Source organism: Hyperolius riggenbachi, chromosome 1, assembly GCF_040937935.1.
Source record: "Hyperolius riggenbachi isolate aHypRig1 chromosome 1, aHypRig1.pri, whole genome shotgun sequence".
NCBI classification, from domain to species: domain Eukaryota; kingdom Metazoa; phylum Chordata; class Amphibia; order Anura; family Hyperoliidae; genus Hyperolius; species Hyperolius riggenbachi.
This window is the reverse complement of record NC_090646.1, coordinates 277,343,134-277,361,596: the sequence shown is the minus strand read 5'-3', so window position 1 is coordinate 277,361,596 and position 18,463 is coordinate 277,343,134. Positions and strand designations below refer to the sequence as shown.

General features: G+C 44.2%; 1 protein-coding gene across 4 annotated transcripts in view; it reads left to right on the top strand.

Moving 5' to 3' along the window:
- LOC137506633 (transcription initiation factor TFIID subunit 3-like) overlaps nucleotides 1-18,463 on the top strand; it is a 401,567-nt gene that overhangs the window by 92,867 nt on the left and 290,237 nt on the right. For all 4 annotated transcript variants that reach the window (XM_068233615.1, XM_068233614.1, XM_068233616.1 and 1 more), the window contains 2 exons: nucleotides 8,184-8,241; nucleotides 16,917-17,205. In XM_068233615.1, coding sequence (XP_068089716.1) covers nucleotides 8,184-8,241; nucleotides 16,917-17,205 — 347 coding nt within the window. The remainder of the gene's footprint in view (nucleotides 1-8,183; nucleotides 8,242-16,916; nucleotides 17,206-18,463) is intronic.

Here is an 18,463-nt window from a genome sequence, read left to right as displayed (position 1 = left end):
CCGTTCGATCGTTTCGCCACTCAATTCGGCACATCACAAAGTCAGCTGTATAGACATGCCAAAAGGAGGGGGGGGGGGGATTACTGCAATGCTGGCATTGCATCCATGCATTACATGCACTTTGTAAATTTCCAAAGTGCATGTAATGCATGGATGCAATGCCAGCATTGCAGTGCTCAGATGAGCAATCGAATATACGTTTGACACATATACGTTTATCTGTCACTTTGCATATGGATTGAAGCGCAATCTTATACGGATTAGCAGCGCTATGCCTAATAACATGGGGATGTTGTAATCCCCCCCCCCCCCCTCCTTTTGGTATGTCTATACAGCTGACTTTGTGATGTGTCGCAAGTGCAGTCGACATTCATAGCTTATAAGCTCGCTGGCTGCAGGGCGCATAGATACGCATCACTTCACACACATCAGAACCCTGATGTGTACCTGAACAGATATGGTTAATGCATGCAGCCACACCCTGCGGCTGTGCTTGTCCTCTCTCTGTCTATTTAAACCTGCACTGCAAACAGTGCTTCAGCTCTGACTTGGGCTATTTGCTGTGGGACATGTTGCTGGTGGGGGGTGCACTATGCTCATTGTATATATGTATAGCACTTTTTGAAAAAGCCGTAGGGTGAAACATGTTAAAGAACATTATACAACCACTTTGTAAATAGCACTATCACTCCTCTATATGTCCTCCTGATATGTATATGTAGGTGATGGTTTGTACTGACTACAGGCAGCATCTGCTAGCAGTCTATACGACAGTTGACTGAATGCTAGTGGCTACAACCATCTATACCAGCAGGGTTCTAAACCTCTATGTGAAATAGCTACACCACATTATATGTCTTATTGTGGGGGATAAGCCAAGACCTCCACACTAGAGGTTTTATACATTAATTTGTGAATCTTGTTAGGCACGATTAAAGTTGTGTTTCTTTTACTGACCATTCGGTCCAGTAATGTGGAGCTAAATACTCCTATATTTATACTCAAAGGGCTGGTCATTAGTGACCCTGTGTTTGATTATATTTTCCCTGATATCATTTCTCGGTTGTGTGCATAAAAATGTCAGAAACCCCTGATCTGCTGTATGCTTGTTCAGGGTCTATGGCTAAAAGTATTAGAGGCAGATGGTCAGCAGGATAGCCAGGCAACTGGTATTGCTTAAAAAGAAATAAATATGGCAGCCTCCATATACCTCTCACTACAGTTCTCCTTTAAAGCACACCCGTCAAAAACCTCCATTAACAAAACAAAACAAAAAAAAGTACCTGATGACTCATTCCTCCAAGACCTCATCTGTCTGCTTCTTGCTGTTTCCCGCTTCTGTTTACAGATATTAATTTATTTTTTTATTTGAAAATTGTTAATATAATCTTTTAAGTTATGTCTGAATTTAAAGTGAACCTAAGGTCAAAATAAACTCATATGTATTTATCCCCTTAAAAATGAACTATTGACCTTTTTTCTATTTCCCTCTGCTTTCAGAAGTTGTAGTCTGGCAGGATTTTTTTTATGGCTGTAATTTGCTTATTCGTGATCAGTGATGTTTAACCACTTCAGGACTCAGCCTTTACCACCCCTTAAGGACCAGCGCTGATTTAGAAGATCTGTGCTGGGTGGGCTCTACAGCCCCCAGCACAGATCAAATAGCAGGCAGAGCGACCAGATCGCCCCCCCCTTTTTTCCCCACTAGGAGGATGATGTGCTGGGGGGGTCTGATCGCTCCTGCCTGCGTGTGGCTGGCGGAGGGGGCACCTCAAAGCCTCCTCCACCGCAGGATTACCCCTCTCCCTCTCCTCCCTCCCTGCCCCGGAGATCGGAGGCTGCACAGGAACGGATCTGTCCTGTGCAGCCTCTAACAGGCTCCTGCCTGTCATGTGACAGCGATCCCCGGCCGCTGATTGGCCGGGGATCGCTGATCTAGTACAACGCTGCTGCTATAGCAGCGTTGTAAAAATGTAAACAAAGCGGATTATTTCCGCTTGTGTTTACATTTAGCCTGCGAGCCGCGATCGGCGACCAGCAGGTTATTCACGGAGCCCCCTGCCGTGAATTGACAGGATGTTTCCTGATTAATTAGCCTGCAGCCGGCGATGCAGATGTACGTCGCTGGTCCTGCAGCTACCACTCTGTGGTTGATGTAAGGTACCGACAAAACAGAAGCTGTCACTTCCATGCCTAAAAATTCAGGCAGCAAAAGAAAACAAGTATGACAGCATGGTTATTATTGTTTTGCACTGGACGTACACATTTATTGCATCATATCAAGTTAAACAATTTCCAGCTGTGCTCACATCAAAATGTTCCTAAAAAAAAACAACACACTTTCCATAGCGTGACTCCGTTTCAACAATAGCATAACATGTAGGGGGAAAGACCACCGTGAGGGATATTCCAGTTTCCCATACACAACACCTCACATAAAAACAAGAAACACCAAGAGCCCCAATAGTGTAATATGTACTGGTAAATGGTTACTAGATAGAGTAAATATTAATACTCTCAAACCAGGGTTACCATTAGGCAACCACTGTAAAGGCAGGTGGGGAGATTTTCCTGACCCCACTCAGGAATAAGTCGCTCTCTGTAGATGAGAAAAAAGGGGGTTCAACCCTCCACCCAGGGTGGACTCAATATTATGCAGGAGAACAGAGGCGCCAAAAGGAAGCTAAATGAGCTTAAAAAACAAATTCTTGGTAAATAGAGGAGGTAGTGGTGGACTTACCGCCTCCAAGTAGACACACGATGACTGTAGTAAAGACCGTCAATAAATTTTATTTATGAACTCCAAATATGCAACGCGTTTCGCAGGTTTGATCCCGCTTCATCATGCAATAACAACGGAGCAATAGCATATGTGGTCAGTAGAAGAGCCTGGCTCTTCTACTGACCACATATGCTATTGCTCCGTTGTTATTGCCTGATGAAGCGGGATCAAATCTGTGAAACACGTTGCATATTTGGAGTTCATAAATAAAATTTATTGACTGTCTTTACTACAGTCGTCGTGTGTCTACTTGGAGGAGGTAAGTCCACCACTACCTCCTCTATTTACCAAGAATTTGGTTTTTCAGCTCATTTAGCTTCCTTTTATCCTTTTGGGGCCTCTGTTCTCCTGCATAACAACACCTCACATGTTCATAAAGACAGGGGGCCCGCCACCAACAGTGATGGGGCTCACCAAAACGTTGCCACCTCACAGACCAGGTGGATCTAGCGCATATGTAAATATATTACAACAATCTTCTAACTGCTTTAAGATCAGCACCTCTTCATCTCGTTAAAAGTATGTTATAATCCAGAGACCTATATAAAAAACATAAGAACACCATTGCGTAATGCAGTGTTCTCCCCAGAAATATTTTCCAGCCGGGTTGCATGGACAAGAAGCCCGGTGGGGAAGCAAAGTTAATCTGGGTCCTGCTGGGTTCAGAAAATGAGGAAACTCTTGAGTGGAGAGGGAGGATCACGCTGGGAGGAGAGGTCGGCATCACACTTAGTGCTACTAGGTGAATTGGGGGGAAAGATAACTCATTAGAGATACAAAAATCGCATTGCGAATGCTCCCAAAATTCTGTATGCAGTACATTTGTGATTTTCATTCAAATCACAACTGTAGTGTGAATGCTTTCATAGGGCAACTTTGTCATAGTGATTCCCTGTTCGCTGGTGTTCAGCAAAGCTCTGAAAATTCCCTATAAAGCACCCCAGTGTGAATGGGGCCTTACTATCATAGCCTCATCATCACACATATGACCAGACATCACTAACTACTTCTTGTTTGCAATGTATGTGACTCCTGCTGCTGGACGTACAAAAGGTTCAGAAGAGTGCTGACTAAAATCACACAGGCAGGCGACAGAGTGGTGAGAACTCCTGTGAAGACTTTGCAAAAACCATGCTAGTTTAAAGCACAGTGATTTGTGAGCATATAACTATTCTGGCTCAATTGACATATGGCTTTTTTCCTCCTAAATTACTGTAAGGGCTGGTTCACATTGGGGCGATTTTACAGCGCTGATACAATGTATCCCTATGGATACATTCACACTGCAGCAGTTGCGATTTTAATTATTCGCAAACGTGCTGCATGCAGCGTTTTGGGGGCGATTGCTGTGTGATTCTTGTTCTATTGAATGGGAATCACAAGTGTAAATTGCGCTGAATCATGGAATTTGGGCTGCTGAATCGCGGACGTAAACGCGATCGCGTAAAGCGCCCATTGTGAACCAGCCCTAACTGCTGACTACTCTGTGCACTGAGTCCAGCTGAAAGCTCTCCCGGTCTGGCTGAGCTGGCTCATCTTCTTTCTGCTTCGAGATTTCCCCGACCCTCCACGCAACTGATAGGAAGGAGCTGAGGAGGAGGGCAGAGGGGGAGTCTCTGCATTCTGCGCTGGCAACTATATTGTGCAGAGGAAAGTTTCTGCTATAGAGGGAGGTTAATCTCATCACCCAGGCGGGAACATAGATCAGGTGGGTGCTCCGCCCCGGCTAATATGCTCTGGGGAGAACACTGGTAATGTAACGCTCCTCGCGCCAAAAATAGAAATACACTTAGTGTCTCAGCGTTCTTAACCATTTAAGGACTGCAGTGATTGACATCTACGCCCTGTATTGGTGGGCTCCTGGCTGGCAGGGCGTAGATCTCAATCACTGTCCGCAGCGCGCATCTGCCGTTTCCGCTGCTCCACGCCGATCGTGCCGCTCAAACCCGACGATTCTCGCCGCATCTCACAGGCTCTGCCTGTTTCTCTGACGGCAGAGTCATGTGAGCGGGTCAGGAGCCGATTTCATTGGCTCCTGGCCCTGTCTTTCAATGTAAGCCGTTCCCATTGGCTTACATTGAAAAACAGGGTCAGGAGCCAATGAAATCGGCTCCTGACCGGCTCACATGACTCTGCCGTCATAGAGACGGCAGAGTCTATGTCCTGGGGGTCTCGGCGAGCAGCGATGACGGCGGGTATGTGCGGCGATTCGTCGGGATTTCGTCAGGATTGGACGAGCGGTCTCTGGTCTTTAAGTGCCCAGAGACTGCTGGTCCTTAAATGGTTAATACTAATAAGCCGTCCAACCGGGCACTACTGGGTGTGTGTGTGGGTGGGGATTCCAGACACCTGGTGTCCCGCTCTCTCCCACTTCCAAACCGGCGGGTCAGTTCTGGATAGATGACGTCATGACTCTTTTTTGCTCCGCCCTAGGCGTTTCGTCCAATAGGACTTATCAGGGGCTAGCGTAAGCCAGAGCATCAAGCTATTTATGTAAAATTTTAGAAAGGGCTGCCTCCTTCCCCCAGGGATAGAAAAGGAAGGTCCGCACCAATGTCTCCACTTCCAATGACTTTATTCAGGACGTATCCAGTTACAGGTGATAGCACTTGACTGACATGTTTCGGACTCCAGGTCCTTAATCATAGTCCTATGATTAAGGACCTGGAGTCCGAAACATGTCAGTCAAGTGCTATCACCTGTAACTGGATACGTCCTGAATAAAGTCATTGGAAGTGGAGACATTGGTGCGGACCTTCCTTTTCTACGTCTGTTTACTGAGCTTGGCTGCTCGTGTTCCTGCACTGTCCCACCCAGTACAGTGAAGCGGTACCCTCTGCTTACTTTCTTCCCCCAGGGAACTGCCTATTGGGCGGCTGTATGTCAAATTTGCTCTCGCTGTTCACAAATCAAAATATCAATTATTACAGAAAACAATTGCCCTTATTAATTAGACAATTTAAAAATCATAGCTAATAAAAGTTAACAAAATAAATTAACCACTTAAAGTGAACCAGATACGAAGCACCCTCATGTATTTTACCATATATATCAGTGGGAACATTGGAGAAAATGCCTCCCCTGCTCTGTTTCTTTCTTCGCTGCTCAGCCTGCTTCTTACAGCCCTGATAAAATCCCTGACTGAGCATTCAGCATGGCTTTGCTCAGGATTATAGCGGAGTCTGTCTTCTCTGATGTCTTTTCAAGCCCAAGCCTGCCCCCTTCTGGCTCTGTTCTAATTACTCAGCTATAATGATACCTGAGCAAAGCCAGACTGAATGCTCAGTCTGGGATTTTATCAGATCAGGGCTGATAAGCAGGCTGAGCAGTGAAGAATGAAACTGAAAGCAGGGTAGGTGCTCTCTCTAATGTTCCCACTGATATATATGGTAAAATACATGAGGGTGCTTCGTCTCTGGTTTTAAGTACCACAGGCTTAAACCCCCCCCCCCCCCCTAAAGACCAGGTCATGTTTTGCTAATTAAGCCACTGCAGCTTTAAGGCCTCGCTGCAGGGTTGTACAACTCCCCTCCCTCATCTGATATAGCAATTTAGGTAGGTCAAATTCTACGTTACGACCCATTGGAGCCAATGTGATAAGCATATAAATCCACTTGACCCCCTCCAGTTTCTTACATATCTCTCAATCCCCATAAATTGCAAAACTGAGAGATCCTGATTGTACACCACAACAAAATGATGTGACACACTATGGGAGGCCAACCCCCTTCGGATGTTATAAACATGTTCACTAATCCTTTCCTGTAGCTCACACGTGGTCCTCCGTGATGGGCTCACGAGTGGCTTAGCACTTGAATTCGTGATTTAAATGAGGCTTAATTGCCTCAGGTCTGTATCGGGATACAAGGGGTTATTTACCCATAAGTCCATCATATATCATGCGCTCCAAATAACTTGCACATGTCCTATTAGATTCATTGCCAACCTCACTACGCGCACTTCCTCCTTTAAGCCGGAAGGAGGAAGTGCGCGGTGGTGAGGCTTGCATGCAAGATTTTTGAAGTGCATGATATACGATGGACTTATGGGTAAATAACCCCTTGTATCCCGATACAGACCCTAGGCGTTTGTATCCCTGCCAAACACCTAAGGCAATTTAAAGAGGACCCAAACCAAACATTTTTTTTAATTCAAAATATTTAGTTGCAACACTTTGACACATACAAACATAAATAAACACTCTTTCAAGCCTATGAGCATTTCAGTGCATGCTTTTCACCCTTTTCTTTTCATAATTAGGGTTATACAGGTGGCAGCCATTAGCAATTCCTCCTTTGCCGGACACCACCTACTCCACCAGTTTGCCGGATTCTATCCCGGCAATATGAAAGGAAGGGAGCAGTTACTCCAATAAATGTAAAATGTTTCATATTTGTCGTCATGCAGATGAAAAAAGGCTGCTATTTATTAATATAATTTAGAAAATAGATTTTATTTATGAAATCTTGTATTTTTAATTTGGGTCCACTTTAAGTCTCATTTAAATCACAAATTCGAGTGCTTAGCCAAGGCATGGGTAAACTCGGCCCTCCAGCTGTTATGGAACTACAAGTCCCATAATGCATTTGCCTTTGAATCATGACTGTGGCTGTCAGCCTCCTGCAATGCATTGTGGGACTTTTAGTTTCTTAACAGCTGGAGGGCCAAGTTTGCCCATGCCTGGCTTAGCCACTCGTGAGTCCATGCTTGGTGGTCCTGCCCACATATTCTAACCCACAGGGGCAGGTAAGTAAATAAACTACCTCCTTAGTTTTGCATGTGATGCATTGTTTAATTTGGAAGGATTTTTGTATGTTCCTAGAAAAAAAGGTGAGCCCTCTAATTCCATTTGCCTCCCTGAATCCCTTACATCATCTACAGGGGAAGAAACACCTAAATTACACCTAGAAATTATAGGGGGATTTATAAAAAGCGGGCCTATACATTGCACCTGAGTAGGTGGGTTGGTGAGGGACTGTTAAATCACCAGGCTTCCGTTTTCTTCCTTGCAGCCGGGTGGTAGGGAGTGTTTCTTCGAGGCTTCTGTCTTCCGCCTTCAATTCAACCCTGAAGGCGGAAGCGTGGTAGCCACATGACGCAATTGAAGACGGAAGCCTGGTGTTTTAACCCTCCCTTACCCGCCCAGCTGCTGTGGTAACGTGAAAATGGCTCTGATAAATATTTACTGTTGTTGGTGTCGTGACTGCAGCATACTAAGCAGGTAGGTGATGTTTGTGTGAAATACTGTACATGAAAATGTTTTCACATATGCTTTGTATCAATGTTGGCTAAATCGGAGTTTACTGTACTTGCACTGGCAAAAACAAATTGACAGAAAAACCAATGTGTACAAAAAATGTGACCCTGATAACTGTTGTGTGTATACTTTTCACCAATTTAGATCATGTCGAGTTCTGCAAGTCTTCAGACCTCAAAATTGAGTGTACTTCCTAGTTCACGTAGGTATTCTTAACATAACTTTTTTTGTGTGTGTGTTATACCAAGTCTCTCTTTTTTACTTCTAAAATCAGGGATGAGAGGCGGAATAAAAACGAATGAAATCCGAATGGGTTTGATTTGGATTTTATCCTCATAATTCGCGCCGGGGGGGGGGGGGGGGTGTTAAACTTACCCAGCATGCATCTTTCATCCATCCCACAGCGCCTCCCACGCTGCATTCCAAGCCGCAGTCACGTGACTACAAAACACTTCCTCCTTCCGCCCCCTCCATCCCCCTCAACCCGTCACCGCCCCTCGGATCCCACAGCCAAGACCTTCAATAAGTTGGCATAAGCACACATGTGCATGACCCAAAAGGCAGAGAAGGAGATAGATGGGGCACCGGGGGGGGGGGATTGCTTGTGACAGACGGGCGAAGGAGGTGCTCCCACGGGCACAGTGCAATCCACTCCCCCACCTGCTCCGACAAGAGGCGGAGCGCCGACCACCACACCCAGAGGCAAGCAAAGCTGACCAATCCGATCAGTCAATCGCCTGCACATAGTGATGAGCACAATGACCTAATTACAACTACGTGAAACGTCACACAATTTGCGAAACCCCGACCATGGCTGTAATCAATGTTGCAAAACTGCGAAATACTGTGTCTCAGCGGAACCCTGCAATCAGATAGTTTTTCCTAATTACGACCGTTTTTGCAACAAACTGATCAGAACTTCGTGTTTTAACGTGGAAACTCAGCTGTTCTCGAAAGTGTGTTCTAGTCTAGAGGCCCTGACACATTCAAAGCGGCAGCCCGCACAGGCAGCCCTGCATTATCAGATATTGCAAGTCCCAAAACCAAGTCCCCCAGCATGTACGACTGCTAAGTGCACCTTTACAAAGAGCACCTGTTTCAAAATGGCCGCTGCCAGAGCCTCCTGATAAATTCAAAGCGACAGCACGTGCAGGGACCTTTGCATTATCCAATCCTGCAAGGCCCAAAACCAAGTGTCTCAGCATGCATGACTGCTAGGTGCACCTTGCCAAAGAGCACCTGTCTCAAAAGTGGCTGCAGGCAGAGCTTCTTGATACATTTAAAGTTACAGCATGTGCAGGTACCTTTGCAGTATTAAATACCGCAAGGCCCAAAATCAAGTGTTTTAGCATGCATGACGGCTAAGTGCACCCTGGCAAAGAGTACCTGACCTGAAAGTGGCTATAGGTAGAGCCTCCTGAAACATTTAAAGCAACAGCACGTACAGGGGCCCTTACACAATCAGACCCCCACAATGCCCTATATCAAGTGTCTCCACATGCATAACCGCTAAGTGCAGCCCGACAAGGCGCACACGTCCCAGAAGTGGCCGCAGGCAGAGCCTCACGATATATCCAAAGTGACAGCACATGCAAAATTATTTATAATTCTTTGTCTTTTCCTCTCACTTTGTGTTCTTTAACCAGTGAAATTCTTTTTTCCTCCCGTTTATAGTTTGGCATAAGGCTTTAGTAGACTTCATATAATGCCAATCTCCATTTTAATCAGAGTAGGGATGAATAGCACTCCTATTTTAGTAGTCTGGGATGTGCCAAGTCTGTAGGTCTGACAGCACTCTGGACACAATCACAAGTAAAGGAAGGTAGAGACCGGCACCATCAAATGTATTTAGCTCTTAGTTTATTGCAATTTGACATGTTGCTAGATGGCATACGTTTTTCTTTATTATATATTTTTGTAATCTGTGCGTGGTGGCAAAAGTTTGTTTTTGGAGTTCCGGTTTGATATTAGTTTGCCCCGCTACATACAACTTTAAATGCGTAAGTATTTCATTAATGTTTATTGGTGATCATTTTGTGTAGCATTTGTCTACTTATGACTTTATGAATGGTATGTGTGTTATGGAACACTGTATCAGAAGTAATCAGTGCAATTAGCCTGATTGGAATTACAATATAAGATAAAAATGTGCAGCTATGAAATTGTTGAAAATGTATTGTGTATATACTCAAGAATAAGACCGATTATCTTACAGATTTTAGGAACCTGTAGCACAGACAGCAATAAAAACCTCTGATGCTTAAAGGTACCCTGAGCACTTAATAAAAATGAAATATTGACTTACCTGAGGCTTCCTCCGGCCCACCCTAGACCGTAGGCCCCCCCGGCGTCGTCCTGGCTCCTTTCCTGGTCCCCGGCAGCTCCATCATCAGACAACTTCGGCATGAAGTCGTCCGGTCTGCTTCCCTCTTCCTGATTAGCGTACTGACGCCGGCGTGAGAATCCTCCGCATGCGCGGTTCTATATTAGAGAACCGCGCATGTGCAGGACTCTCATGCCAGTCTGCGTGAGTGTGCTACTCAGGAAGAGGGAAGTAGACCGGGAGACTTAAGGCCGTCGTCTGATATCGTAGCCGCCCGGGTGACCTTGCGGCCTACAGTGGGCTGGAAGAAGCCCCAGGTAAGTTAATATGTCATTTTTATTAAGTTCTCAGGGTCCCGTTAAAGGGAAAACCGTAGTTAATGAAAACTGGCAGTTTACCATAAGATTTCCTCCTCCACAGTAATCTGTATGCTACCCCACATTATGTCCAGCACAGCTAGCAGACCTTTCTGGCATGAAACCCACCTGGGAGTACATTAGAGTCCTGAATCCCTTAAAGCAGTGTTTCTCAAACCCATCCTCGTTACTCCCCAATGGTACATGTTTTGCAGGCAACCTCACCTATACACAGGTGGGGTAATTAGTGTCTTGTCCACACAGAATCCACCTAGCTGAGACACTAATTACCCCAACTTTACATAGGTGAGGTTTCCTGCAAAACATGCACCGTTGGGGAGTCACGAGGATAGGTTTGAGAAACACTGCTTCAAAGCAAACCCAAGCTGTGCCAAAAGAAAAAAGTTAGAAACTTAAGGTTACCTGCTCTGTGTCCCCTCTGCCCTCCCACCCCCACCCCTGAATATACCAGACAAGTGGCTTGTCGATAAACTTAGCAGGGAGAGGTGGGTCCCTTGCAGGAGAGAGGCACTCCTGCTTAATTCACCTTCTGACCTTTCCCTTGCATTTCAGTGAGTCAGCTCTGCCTCTTCCCGATCCTCTGCAATCTGTGATGAGAAGTGCAGAGCCAGAGCTGTGACCCCGGGGTCGCAGCCATTTTGTTATGTGCAAAAATGAATCAGGAATTTTGGGATGCAGGCATGGCGGTAATGAACGCTACCTGATCAAGGTTTTGACTCTGATACTACATATGCCAGAAGATCAACAGGGCTGCCAGGCAAATGGCATTGTTTACAAGGAAATAATTATGGCAGCGTCCATATCATTCTCACCTCGGTTTTTCCTTAAGAGGAGGTAAGCCTCTGGATGGTCCAGAGACTTCCTGTGACCTCCTTGACGCCAATGCCTTTTGCCAGGACCCTCTTCTAATTTGTGACAGCACTCCCCTTTATGTATGAGAACGGCCATACTGCACATGTGAGTACAAGTGTGCCTGCTCAGTAGCACAGAGCTGCTCATGGATGAGCATCTTCTGCTTACTGTGCAGGCATGGCCGTATGCTCAGTATGGCTGCGTTCATACACAAAGGAGAGCACAGCCACAAAATTGTATCAGACAAGTTACCTCAGAGTGTCTCTGCGTGGCAATGGGGTAATCGAGGAGGAGATTGGAAGTCTGTGGACTGTCCAGACTATGTTCTGAGGAGAGCAAGAGAAGACCATACTGGTTTTGCGTGTCTTTTTGTTTTGCAATCTTATCATGGTGGGTTGCTAAACAACATAGTGGGTCAGCTGTACACACGCTACATTTTTGGCTGAGGTGGGTTTAAATTATCATCTACTGTATATACGAGACTGGACAAGGAATGGTTGACTTGATCTGTGTGAAAGGGTAGTAGGTTAGGCTTAAATATAACTGGACGAATTAACTCACATCAACTATAAGGCATGTTATACAGTGCTGCCCATAATTATTCGTACCCTTGGCAAATTTTGCCTAAATTACTTCTATCCAACCATTAAGTAATTTTTTTTTTTTTTTCCCAAATAAATTTTTATTAGGAATTTTTATAATACATTTAAACAGACAGAAGAATATTCCACATAGAAAACATTGTGTACATCAGTTGTTGAGGACTATGTCATAAAAGTGAGTTTATGGTACCGATACAATTGTTCTGATAGTTTCTATTTATGGATATGTTGTGGTGGTATGTAACATGAGTAAAGCAGGTACCTAGTTGTCTCGGGTAGTCTTTGGTGAGAGAATCCGGATGGAGAGGTCCTGATGGATGGAGAGGTCCTACTATTCATCCTAGATAAGTGAAGTAATCCACTACATGCATAGTAAGAATCTATAGTATATCGCATATGTACCTCAGGTGAGTAAGGGACTGGTGTACATCCAAACTGAGTTATAATTATGTGGAAGGGAGAGTAAAGAGTGCCTATAGTAGAGCACATAAGACAGGATGAAAAGAAGGAAGAGAGAGGGGAGCACGAAAGAGAAGAATTGGGGAGGGGGGGGGGGGGGGGGGAGGGTGTGTAGGGGGGGGGGGGTGAATCCAGTTCGGGCCAGACTAATTTTTAATTTTTTTTAGTTAGGTTGGTAATTGTGATGCAATCGACATAGGGAGAATGGTATCTCTGAGTAGAATGGTCTTGGCTTGTTCTGAGTCTCTAAAATCAAGCCATATGGCCCATCTAGTGACAAAAGATTCAGCTGTATCTGAGGTCGGAGTGAAGAGGTCCTCCATTCGCATAATACCATTTATTTCCTTGAAAAGTTCGGCCATAGTAGGATTTGTAGTAGATTTCCAATGGCGGGCGATTAATAGTCTTGCTGAAATGAGCAGAATTGGAGTTATTGATTTTTTAATGGTTGAGGATCTGCCCGGTAGTAGGGTTAATAGGGCCGTTGATGCTTTCAAAGGGATAGATTCACAGTACATTTGCCTGTGGACCTCAAACACCCCCTCCCAGAATTGTTGTATTTTGGGGCATTCCCACCAGATGTGGATATGGGTTCCTATAGCTTGCTGACACCTCCAGCATTGGTTTGAGCTTTCCTGGTTATATTTAGACACCTGAGATGGGACTCGGTACCATCTAGCAAATATTTTGAAATTCCTCTCTTGAAAATTCAGAGAGACTGAGGATTTATGTGTTAATTCAAAGATTTTTTCCCAGTCTTCTGCTGGAAGAGTCTGTCCTAAGTCTCTATCCCAGGCGTCTGTTAGTTTAAGAAGGTCTTTTTCACTATTAGTACAAACCAGTAGAGCGTAAATCTGAGAGACTTTGTGATTTAAGGAGGATACAGTGGCACACATTCGCTCAAATGGTGTTAGACTTCTGTGTATATTGGCTTTGGACATTAAAAAAAAAAAAAAAAAACTTATAATACCAGGAAAGCTGGGACTATAACAGCCAGTTTACTTTGGGGTGATTCTGGGGGTTGCCTATGTTTTCTTTTGGTATAAGCCTATTCGAGGAGATATGTCTCACTTGGGGCCAGAATTTCCTGTCCCAGCCTAGGAAGGAAGGTTGTTGAAGCCCTGTGGCTAAGTTAGGGTTATCTAGAAGAGGTGTAAGTGGGCTGTAAGGAGTGGATAGCCTGATTCGATCTCTGATGTCCCGCCATTTTCTTAGAACAATTTGAGACCAGAATGCAATTTCGTCTGGTGTGGGTTTTAAATATGGAGGAATCCATAGCAGTGCTCTTGGATCTAATTTGGATGTAACTGATTCTAGTGTGACCCATTGTTTATTGTCTCTATCTTGGAACCAGTTCAGTATGTGTGTTAGCAGGGTCGCGTGGTAATACGTTTTAATGACAGCTAATCCCATGCCCCCTTCCATTTTGGGTCTTGTGAGAAGTTTGAATTTAGTCCTATGAATTTTACCTAACCAGATGAAGTTTAGCATAATGGATTGTAATTTTTTGAGGTATGTGGAGGGAAGCCCAATAGGTATTGCTTGTAATGTGTAGAGAATTTTAGGAAGAGTGTCCATTTTAACCACGTTTATGCGGCTAGACCAGGTGAGTTTGAGGTTGGTCCAATTATCTAATTCTTTTTGGGTTTTACTTAGAAGTGGTGGGTAATTAAGTTGGAATATTTTACTTAAGTCATTGGGTATTAGGATTCCCAGATATTTAATATGGCTAGACTGCCATCTGAAATTGAAGGAATTTTTTAGAGTATTAATTGTTAATGCTGGGAGATTTATATTTAATGCTTCAGTTTTTGTGATGTTGATTTTGAAGTTGCTAACGTCTCCAAATTTATGTAACTCAGAAATGATGTGTGGAAATGCAATGTGGGGGTTAGATACGTAGAGTAGCAGGTCATCTGCGAATAACGAGATTTTAAAATGATGATCCCTTATTTTCACTCCCTGAATTGATGAGTTTTGTCTGAGCGCCATCGCCAAATGCTCCATACAGATTACATAAAGCAGGGGGCATAGCGGGCATCCCTGCCTAGTACCATTGGCAATTTTGAAGGCGTCCGACAGGGTCCCATTAACTCGGATCCTGGCACTAGGATTGTGGTATAGTGATAATATTTTATTCATGTAGGCTTCTCCCAAGCCCAACTGCCTGAGGGATAGCTCCAGAAACAGCCAGTGGACCCTGTCGAACGCCTTCTCAGCATCTACAGATATAATACATAGGGGTGTGTTAGTTTTTTTGGCATGGTGGATCAGGGAGACCGTTTTCAGGGTATTGTCTCTAGCCTCTCTCCCTGAGACAAAGCCTGCCTGGTCCGTGTGTATAATCTTGGGAAGTAGGGGTTTAAGCCTTTCAGCTAACATTTTAGCAAAGAGTTTTAGGTCTATATTGATCAGGGAGATGGGCCTATAGTTTACACAGTAATTTGGGTCTTTTTCCGGTTTGGGGATAACCGTAATGTGTGCCATTGTGGTTTGGGGGGTAAAAAAATGAGTCGTCAATTGAATTGACAGCCTGTAGCAGTATTGGAGACAAAAGTGCTGAGAATTTTTTGAAAAAGGTTCCTGAGAGACCATCGGGTCCGGGGCTTTTACCTTTTTTAATAGATCCTATACAGGCCAACAGCTCAATTTCCGATCAAGTCATTTTTTGATGGGAAATGACAGATGTCTCTCAAAAGATAAGACGATGTACAAGAGGCATTATTGTGGAAAACAATTCTCCGCTTTTATTAACATTTGAGCAAAGTGTCCAGTCCAAAAAATTCATACCTTTCTCAATAATCAATAGAAAAGCCTTTATTGGTTATTACAGCAATCAAACCCTTCCTATAATTGCAGACCAGCTTTTTGGTGCATGTCTCCACAGGTATTTTTGCCCATTCATCTTTAACAATGAGCTCCAAATCTTTCAGTTCTTGCCATCACCCTGATCTTTAGCTCTCTCCACAGATTCTCAATTGGATTCAAGTCAGGACTCTCCGAAATGTTAATGTTGTTGACTGCTAACCATTTCTTCACCACTTTTGCTGTGTGTTTTGGGTAATTGTCATGCTGAAATGTCCACTGGTGCCCAAGGCCAAGTTTCTCTGCAGACTGCCTGATGTCGTTGAGCATCCTCATGTATCACTTTTTTTCATGGTGTTATTTACTGTGATTAGGTTCCCTGGTCCATTGGTTGAAAAACACCCCCAAAGCATCAGGTTCCCACCACCATGTTTGACAGAGGGAATGGTGTTCTTTGGGTTAAAGGCTCCTTCTCTCTCTCGCTCTTTTTTTTTTTTTCTACGCCAAATAAAGGAAACCTCATTGTGTCAAACAATTAAATTTTTGTTTCATCACAACAGAGAAGACCAAAAGTCGTCTTCTTTGTCCAGATGAGCATTTGCAAAGGTCAAGCAAGCTTTTGTGTGCCTTATCTGGAGAAGTGGCATCCTCCTTGGTCTACATCAGTGTAACCCAGCAGTGTGCAGCGTCTGTTGGATTGTCTACCTTGAGACATTGCCACCAGCAGAGCCCAGATTTACCAGGATGGCCTTGGTGGTGATCCTTGGATTCTTTCACCTCTCTCACTATTCTCCTGGCCAGCACAGATGTCACTTTAGGCTTCCGTCCACATCCTCTGAGATTGTCCACAATGTGGAAAATCTTGTATTTTTTTTAATAGCACTTTCCTGACTTGTGAGCAGCCACAATATGCAGCTGCAGGTCCTCACTGAGCTCCTTTGTCTAAGCTGTGACTGTCCACAAACCAACTACAGAGAGCTGCTATTTTTTACCTGTTGAGTTGAATAAAAAAGCTGTTGACAATTAATCTGGGTAATTGGGATGCTTTAGAACAGCTTGGACTATTTGGAATGGTAGATCTTTGGATTTTCCTACAGACTGCAGCAGTTTGTGAAAAGTATGAATAATTTGGACTGGACACTTTTTGATCAAATGTAAATAAAAGTTGAGAAATGTTTTTTTTCGACAACAATGCCTCTTGTACATCGTCTTATCTTTTGGGAGACACCTATGTAATTCCCCGTCAAAAAATGACTTGCTGGTTAAATAAAAGTAACTTTAAGTCAAAATTTGGCAGGGGTATGAATAATTATGGGCAGCACTGTATATGTCAGCCTGGAGTTCCACTGGCCAGAGGACTTCATTCAGATATTTACCATTTGATTTACGGTCTTATACATTGATGATTATTATATGCATAGCATGCTAAATTTTGTGCTATATTGGTGTTTTCTTTTAGGAGTAAAAACTGACCCTAAAATGAGGGTCACAAGCGAACCAAGGTTGGAACAGGAAGAAATTCCACATTTTACTAGTTGCAATGTGAATGTGATTGCTGAGGAGGAGGAGGAGGAGGAGGAGGAGGTGGTAAATTTCGAAAACGAGCAGCTCCATCTTCAAAGCAGAAACGTCGAAACACCAAATAATCCTGTTACCAAGTCCACATCAAGAGTGCGGATATATAGTACAGATGGCTCGGTTGTACAAGAACCACCAAGCATACCTCAGATTCCTCTTCTGCAAAAACGGTATCTATATTGGAGTGTTTAATTCTTTGAAGCTATATGGTTTTGATTGTGTGGTATTTGCAGCTTCAGGGCCCATTCACACTGGGGCGGTGTTGTGTAGTAAATTTACTGCACCCCACTGCAGCCTAATGAAAGTCTATGGGGTAGTTCATACTACCCTCGTGGCGGTACGCTGCACCGGAAGTGCCCTTTCTAATGCGCACCCATACCTACATACCAGACGGTTCCCTGCGTCGGACCAGAAGTCATGTAAGTCTATGGCGACACAGGGTTTACCAAAATGTTGCCGTTGTGGTGTGCATGCTTGGGGGCATATTTTTTAAATAAAGCTTCCGTATTTCTGAAACGGGAGGTTACCGAAAACAAGTGTCACTTCCTGTTTGGATCCTGGCCAGAAGGGGATTATTTCAATCTAACGTGGTCATCCCCGAAGGCCTGTTTTGTGCGGGGTTGCTCTTGGGCCGCATCGCTGGCGCCAATACTTAGTGTAAAGGTAGCCTCAAGGAAACCTCATTGCATTCTGTTGCAGATGTTTGCCTTAGGGTGTACCCAAGAATTCAATGGAGCTATCCAGGACAACTGGAGATCCGGTCCCGCCCCGATCTGCAGAAACACTGAGAACAAGACTTTTAAAAGCCCCCACCCATCCTCCCTCAAACCTTAGTTCATCTGTGTTACTGTGACAGAAACGCCTTAAAGAGACTCCGTAACAAAAATTGCATCCTGTTTTTTATCATCCAAGTTCCAAAAGCTATTCTGTGTTCTGGCTTACTGCAGCACGTTCTACTATCACAGTCTCTGTAATAAATCAATGTATCTTTCCCCTGTCAGACTTGTAGGCCTGTGTCTGGAAGGCTGCCAAGTTCTTCAGTGTTGTGGTTCAGATATGAACTCCCCCTTCCAGGCCCCTCTATGCACACTGCCTGTGTATTGTTTAGATTAGGGCAGCTTCTCTCTTCTCTCTTATCTTTTACAAGCTGGATAATGGTCCTCTGAGCTGGCTGGGCTTTCACATACTGAGGAATTATAGACAAGGGCAAAGCTGTTTGCAGGAAGAAAAGAGCAGCCTGAAACTTCAGTGCATGAGATTCTGCAGGGGGAAAGAAACACACAAATGATCTCTTGAGGTTCAAAAGGAAGGGTGTATACAGCCTGCTTGTGTATGGAAGTATTTTCTATGTGTGGACATACTGTACATCAACCTACTTCCTGTTTTGGTGGCCATTTTGTTTGTTTATAAACAAACTTTTTAAAACTG